The 7,310-nt window shown below is 34.7% G+C and overlaps 2 protein-coding genes across 2 annotated transcripts in view; one reads left to right on the forward strand and one right to left on the reverse strand.

Moving 5' to 3' along the window:
- The first annotated feature begins 3,645 nt into the window (after positions 1-3,645).
- Positions 3,646-6,309, forward strand: LOC111389808 (glutaredoxin-C4-like). Its single transcript, XM_023014786.1, has 4 exons — positions 3,646-3,973; positions 5,288-5,361; positions 5,891-5,989; positions 6,068-6,309. Exons 1-4 carry the CDS (start codon positions 3,804-3,806, stop codon positions 6,142-6,144), a joined length of 420 nt encoding a protein of 139 aa, XP_022870554.1. The 5' UTR covers positions 3,646-3,803; the 3' UTR covers positions 6,145-6,309.
- An 809-nt stretch (positions 6,310-7,118) lies between these two features.
- The window catches only part of LOC111389806 (nucleotide-sugar uncharacterized transporter 1-like), a 4,171-nt gene continuing 3,979 nt past the window's right edge, over positions 7,119-7,310 (reverse strand). Inside the window, exon 4 of the mRNA XM_023014784.1 lies at positions 7,119-7,296. Coding sequence (XP_022870552.1) covers positions 7,119-7,296 — 178 coding nt within the window. The remainder of the gene's footprint in view (positions 7,297-7,310) is intronic.

Here is a 7,310-nt window from a genome sequence, read left to right on the forward strand (position 1 = left end):
GGGAGGGAGGGAGAGAGAGAGAGAGAGGGAGGGAGGGAGAGAGAGGATCTAAGCCTCATCCACGGCTGAAACCAAGCACTGTTTAGTACCTAAACATGGGACACATGTTTGGTGTTTGCTTTTTGCAATGGTTTTACCACAAATAATTTTAGTAACCTTCTTAAACACAATTGGAGGTCCACTTAATTCTTACTTCATTTTCAAGAAAAGCAATATATGACTTGTACATGTCAAAAATAATTTCACTAAAATACTCAATTTTTATGTTATAGATAATCTTTCAAATGTAGAACACTAGTATGCCCCTCCATTAAAATTAAATTTTGAGTCAAAATATATTTTGGAATTGTGTGTTTTTTTAATAAGAATTTGTGGTAAAAAAAGAAGGAAGAGTTTTGAATTTACGTGTAATATTATTTTAATGGTGAATGTGTGATTGAAAAGAAAAAGGAAAAAAAATATATTTTGAATAAAATAGAGCCCAAACAAGAGATGTTTCAGAAATTTTAACTTGAGCATTAGAAGATAATTGTTGGGATATGATTTGATTTTTGGGTAAAGCCACCTTGACAAAATATATTAACAGATGCTTTGACAGAATTAATGTTGGCAAGATATGATTTGATGAAAAAGTTGACTGTACTTTAAACAGTTCAATAACATGATATCATGTGGCAGTATGTTAACCATTATGTTAGTGTAACATGATTATTGATTTTTTTCCTATGAAACTTGGTTGTTGTCGAGGAAATTTTGTGATATCAAAATTGTGAAATTGTATTTTTGATTTAAAAAAACACATTTTTACAAGTTGTAGCAACTTATTGTGAGATGTAGCCACATCAAAGAGAGAGGCCCGTTGTGTCTTTTGAAAGTGTGATCAAGAACTTGGCGATCTATGATTTATGTGTTGGCTAGAAACTATTGTATAGAGAAGAGGAGTGTTATCAGCGCCGTAGTGTCTAGTGCTTGAACATTGGCTCGAGGCATTTTCTCTACCCCTTCTTACCCTAAAAAAGCATGGGCACCTTGCATTCCTGAACCGATAACCAGCTTTCGGCAAGTTGCTCTCCATTTCTGAGTTCATAACTTTCACGGTAGCTCCAACGATATTACTTATCAAATACAAAAACTGTTCAAGAGGACAATCTAATTTTTCAGAAAGGATCAATTGAAACCCTGCTAGTGGAGGAAGGCCTCCTAGGGATAAGAGACATAGAGCTAAAGAGAGAGGCAAAAAGGGATCTTTCGTGTATGAATGTCTTTATCAACAAGAGAATAATGACTTGTTTGTGGTTTTTATTTTACGAGCCTTTGTGGCTTACTTGGAGTATTCGGGAACTACAATTTGTACCCTTTGTTGCCATTTTGGCTGATCATAGGGCTTAGAGCATTATCTACCTTTGTGGAAGTTGAATTAAGTATTGGAAGTGGTCACTGAACCTCTGGAGTTTCGATAAAAAAAAATTGTGTTCTTTCTTTAATTTCTGTAATTTTTATTTATAGTCTTCGATGAACGTTTTTGATTCTTATATACTTTGATCTCTGCATAACAGTTGAAAATAATGACCTAAACAGTTGACAAACAAACATAGTTGAAAATATCTATGCAATTGTGTAGCAATGTTTCAAAGGGAGGTAGATTTTACAAAATAGTCAATTCTATGTAAAATATTTGTACTATTTTTGTTAATGGAGGGGTCCTATAAATGGGACATATACGGCATTTGTCCTTGTTGAGGTTGGGTTGCTACATTATTGGCTTCCACTCGATAGATTCTTATTATTTAAATGATGGAATAATTTAGTGAATTTTTCTTTGGTGGCAATTTCACATCTTCTAATGTTGCTGCAAAATAAATTTCAATGCAGATACACTTATTATTCTTGCTTTTAATAAAATGAGAATACAAACATATACTCTCCGGTCCAACTTTCACTTTTTGAAAAAAAAATAAATAAATAAAATTCCTACTTCGAGTCTTCGACTTACCTCAACCCGTAGAATACTTATTTTTTAAAGATTATTAGTGCAATACGAGAATCCAAACATAAAAATCACACTAATATAAATGCAATCAATATTCAAGAAAAAATTATTAATTTTAACTAAAATATATAATAAACGCACTCTAGGGATACACGAATTCTCTATTAATTCTATATTGATTCATATTTTTAAATTATTTATACAGACTTAATTCACTTTTACTCACATATTTGAAATATTTATAAACATTATTTGCTTATATTCCGCTCTTTTTGGTTTATTAATAGCTTTAAAATAGGAAAAATTGTAGTCGAGGTACCAAACCTTTCGTTTATTAGCAGACTTTGCCCAAACCTTTAGTTTGTACCACCCACAGTCCCAAACCTTTCAAAAATATGCACCGGAAGTTCAAATGGATGGAAACCGTCCGTTTGACCGTTAATTGACTAGAAAAGTCAAAATTTGACCAATTTGGACCAAATTAAAAAGTAAAGCGGTACTTTGCATTTTTTTCTTAATATTAGTAATTAAAATAATTAATAATAACAATAGAAAAGTAAAAACAAAATAAAAATAAATACTGTTCATCTTCATCTTCACTCCACCCCGCCCCACCCCACCCCAACTGTTAATCTTCATCTTCGCCCCACCCCGCCCCGTCCCGCCCCGCCCTACCCTACCACACCCAACCCCAATTCTTTGAAGAACATTGCATTATCTACAAATTGAATCAAATCCCAAATTGAATTAAGTAATTGTAACATATACCTCCAGTCCTTGGGTTCCGAGTTTCACTCGTGGCATGTCAAATTGTTCGGCCATTGCTAATTTCGTCATACTTCTTAGGGGCAGAGCCTCCGAGGGAGGCCAAGGCCATAGTCAGAGCAGTAATAAGAGTGGTCTTTCCATGGTTGACATGGCCAATGGTTCCGATATTGACATGCAGTTTCTTCCGCTCGAATTTTCCCCTAGTGGCCCTGACAGTAAATCGTTGGTGGAGCCCGGTTGGGGCGACGGAGGGATTGACCAAAAGGGTAGATAAAGAAGGGGTAAATGAAGAGGAAAATACAATTTTTGTGGGTTTTGAAGAACTGGAAGCAAGGGACGTACTCGAGGAAGAAGTCGGGGTGTAAGCGTATGCAAGTCTTGTAGAGGCCACTGCGGTGGCTGAAATTGAAGCCATAGATGAACGGTTATGTTGAGAAATCGGAGAGCAAAAATGGAGTTTGTAGATGTATTGTTAGAGTCAAGTACCACTTTGCCCTTTTTAATTTGGTCCAAATTAGTTAAATTTTGACTTTTCTAATCAACTAACAGTCAAATGGACGGTTTCCATCCATTTGAACCTGTGGTGTATATTTTTGAAAGGTTTGAGACTGTGGATGACACAAACCTAAATATTTGTGTAAATTCTGCTAATAAACGAAAGGTTTGTTACCTTGGCTGCAACTTTCCCTTTAAAATATGTGATTCCTCCTCCTGAGTCAATAAACAGACACGGATGGGATCCAGCTCATATAAAATCAGAATTTATTTCGTAGATTTTTCGAGGAAAAAAAAATAATTTCCTTTTTCTTCAAACATCCTTTTCAAACAGGTACCCCGCCCCCCTTTTTCTCAAAAAATAAATAAATAAATAAATAAAATAAATAAAAATTTCCACTCGAAAAAAATCCTCTTCTCAAGCAAAGCTCTCACTTGAAGCAGGTGTCACGGGGTCAACCCGTCGCTATTGGCAATTTATATTCCGATCTTAAATTGCAGACAGCATCGTAAAAGGTAGAAGCCAATTCAGTTCTGATCGCATTGGAAAATGGCGAAATCTGGTGTTTTCGCATCATCTTTGCAATTCCTCTTCATCACCGCCCTCTTATGGGTATCATTTTCCGTTCCAGTTGATGCAAAAACCAAATCACCTAAAGGTTTCGTTAAGAAGGCCATCTCTTCTCATTCCATCGTCATCTTCTCCAAATCTTACTGCCCGTATGACTCTTTTCCCTTAATTGAATTTTTGTACCTTTGAAATTATTCTTTATTTTAGTTTTTCCGTGCGCTTTTTACATTGTACTATCAGTTTCTTTGTTTTGAAATTTGATGCATAGATATGTTTTGAAGGAGTGAAATGGGAACTTTCTTGGAGAGATTGTGATAAAGGAATTTTGACTAATTCAGGAGGAACCCATCGATTATTAGTTATGAGCTATTGTGGAAGTGTAAAGCTGAGTTAAATTTATAATTAACGACTTAAAATTTATATATAATAATAATAATAATTAACGACTTAATTACGAATTAAAATTTATATATAATGTAAAATGACCCAAATACCCTTGATATTACTTGGTCATACATGAAAAAGGGCAAAATGGACTTTTATCACATTTGGTGCAAAATGGTGCAAGACTTGGTGTTGGATTGGAGTGGTATATTTGGTGAAAATTGGTGATTTGGTGTTAAGGTTGGAGATGCCCAATATGTTCAAAACTAAGAAGAATATAGGGATATAAACGTGTCACTAACGGGATGATGCTGGCAAGGATTTCGTGGGGCCATAACGGCAATATTTTTCATTCTCATTCTTACCAAAATAGGAAACAAACGGGGCCTGAAAATGTTAATTCACTGAGGCCTATCTTTGAAAATTATTTCTGGATAAAGAGGTCCTTTATTCTTCTCAACTTCCTAAATTTTCATCTAATGTGGCAATAACATTGACAAAACCAGCTGGCTAATGTGCGTGCACATGACTAAATGACCTTTGGATTTAACTAAAAGATGATGACAAGATTACTCCTGTTCATTTACACCCAATGTACTGACTAGAAAGAGACAAGTCGAATGCATCAACTTGTTTAAGCTGACGCTATGCACTTCATCAGCTAAGATATGTCAAATTTTCCCTTTTAAATTTGGCATTTATATCAAAGTCATGATGTGCTGTATGATGCTTGTTGGAATGCAATTTTCGTGGGTATGTACGAACACCTGTTCTGCTTATTTGCAAACTGTAATGTGATTGGAGAAATTTCATACAGTGAACCGAACTAATCCAAGAAATGCTAATAACTTTCTGAAAAAAGCTCCAAATTTGGGGCTAAACTTAGCCTGTATAGGCTGTATTCAAGCAACTTGATCGTTCATGCTAGTTCCATTTCTTAAGCTGATTTGACTTCAATTTTTGGAATATTTGACGAACTTCTTAGAATTTTCGAAAGGCTTAAGATGCTCAAATTATTTTTGTAATCATTCATATTCGTATGTTGACAGTTTTCCTTTTATAAACTTAATTTCTTATAGATACTGTAGACGGGCAAAGGCTGTTTTTAAAGAGCTGAAGCAAGTGCCATATGTTGTTGAACTTGATGAGAGAGGTTTGTCCAGTTATTTATCATAGTCTCTTGATTTTTCTAATATATTAGTACCTAGACAACGTGGAGTGGGGCAACCGAACTGTAAGGACTGGTAATAATTTCATTGAATCAACAATTATGCGGGTTAGCAAGATGAAGAAAATGACATTTGAATGAATCCCTTATCAGATTGTATTATTACATTCCTTTCCCTAATTAAATTGTTGACTTGCTGATTGCATTCTTTTATGTAATAAGGACAAACTTCCAGATTGAAATACCTGTTGGTTAACCTGGTTCCACACACTTCTTCTTTCTAAGTAGATGAAAGCAGAATTTGTACCAGGGCTCTTCAGTAAATTAAGAAAATGAAAACACTCATTCGAGGGGATGGGTGAGCAGGAAGTCAAAAAGAATTACCCTAATGAGGTGTTGGGACGATGCTGGAACTTCGGGGACGTTAAAAAGCTGCAACTCAAGGGAATTTACTAGTGTTGTAGAGTTGCTCTCTTTATTATAGGTTTCTAAGCCTGTATGTTTATATATGCAGATGATGGTGGAAACATTCAAGATGCCTTGAGTGAGATTGTTGGTAGGCGTACTGTCCCGCAGGTATTCATTAACGGAAAGCATCTGGGAGGCTCTGATGGTATCTTATATCTCAATGTTCAACTTGTAATAAATTCTCTAATCATACATTTCTTTTATAACGAGTTACTGGTTGCAGATACTGTCGAAGCATATGAAAATGGTGAACTGGTGAAACTTCTAGGTATCGCGACAACAGAAGAGGAAGATCTTTGAGCTAGTAATAGTTCAAATTTTAGATGACTGAAATTATAAAGTTGATTCAGATTTTATCTGGCAACCATTTAGTTGAAGTACAGTAGCTGAACAATGTTGCTTCTTACTTTCTTGCTTTTGTACTCGCCCTCGATTCCTTATGAAATGACTTTTATTTAGTCTTCCCTGTGAATTTTTCAGCACCCTCATTCGATACCAATTCTCTTCATACATAATTTTTTTTTTTTTTTTTTTTTTTTTTAATTTTTTAAAAAAAAAAAAATTCTCCCTTAATATTTTTCTTTTGGATAATTTTTTTTTTTTTTTTTTTTTTTTCAAATTTTGTAAGTTTACAGGTTGAAAGTCTTGCCAATGTGAAAGCAATTCTTCATTATCAAATCATTTTCATTATCAAATCATTGTAAAGAAAGTAGCGTAAATGGTTGAAAATTTGTCAGATAGTTTGATAGCAACGTGTCACACTTTTATGTACATTATATCGTATCATATTGAACAGTCGAGTCGAGGGGACTTATGGCTATGATTATTTGTGTCTCGTAAAATTGTAAAGTCGGTCTTGAAAATTTATGAAAAGACATCTAATTTGGTCCTCGACTAATTTATTAACCTCAATGGCATTCGTCATTAAACAACGGAGACTTGCAATGTCGAAGCCAAATTTTTTTAACGTCTAAAATGGTCATTTTGTCAAGTCCGTTGGCCACATATCAAACGTTTGTGTAGGATATGTAATAGATGGATGAATTTTACATTGAAGTTTTTGGCAATAAAATATGTTTTAACCCAACAAGGTGTGGCAGTATACATTTTTCTCTAATTATTTGAAGTAACTAAAAATTTATAAATTGCATATACAAGCCCTTCCTAAAATATTCAAACAAATCAAATCATGTACTCTCTGGATTGGATTGAGCAGTACAATAGATGATGTTAACTTATGTCTATTCCACCTTACCAAACATGTCATTAGTCTACTAGACACACTCGTCTCCACCACCTCCGTCATGGCTCTCACCATTTTCTTTGCCGAGCTTCGACTTTGATATTGAGAATGGAGGTTGTCGTGAAGAAATTTTGGCCGACTGCTGCGATTGCAAGTTAAGGTACGTGTAGAATGACATACCAACAAGAGCTGTAGCTGCTCCAAGAATGCTAGTTGTTCCAGG

This window comes from Olea europaea, unplaced genomic scaffold (genome assembly GCF_002742605.1).
Source record: "Olea europaea var. sylvestris unplaced genomic scaffold, O_europaea_v1 scaffold622, whole genome shotgun sequence".
Taxonomy (NCBI): Eukaryota; Viridiplantae; Streptophyta; class Magnoliopsida; order Lamiales; family Oleaceae; genus Olea; species Olea europaea.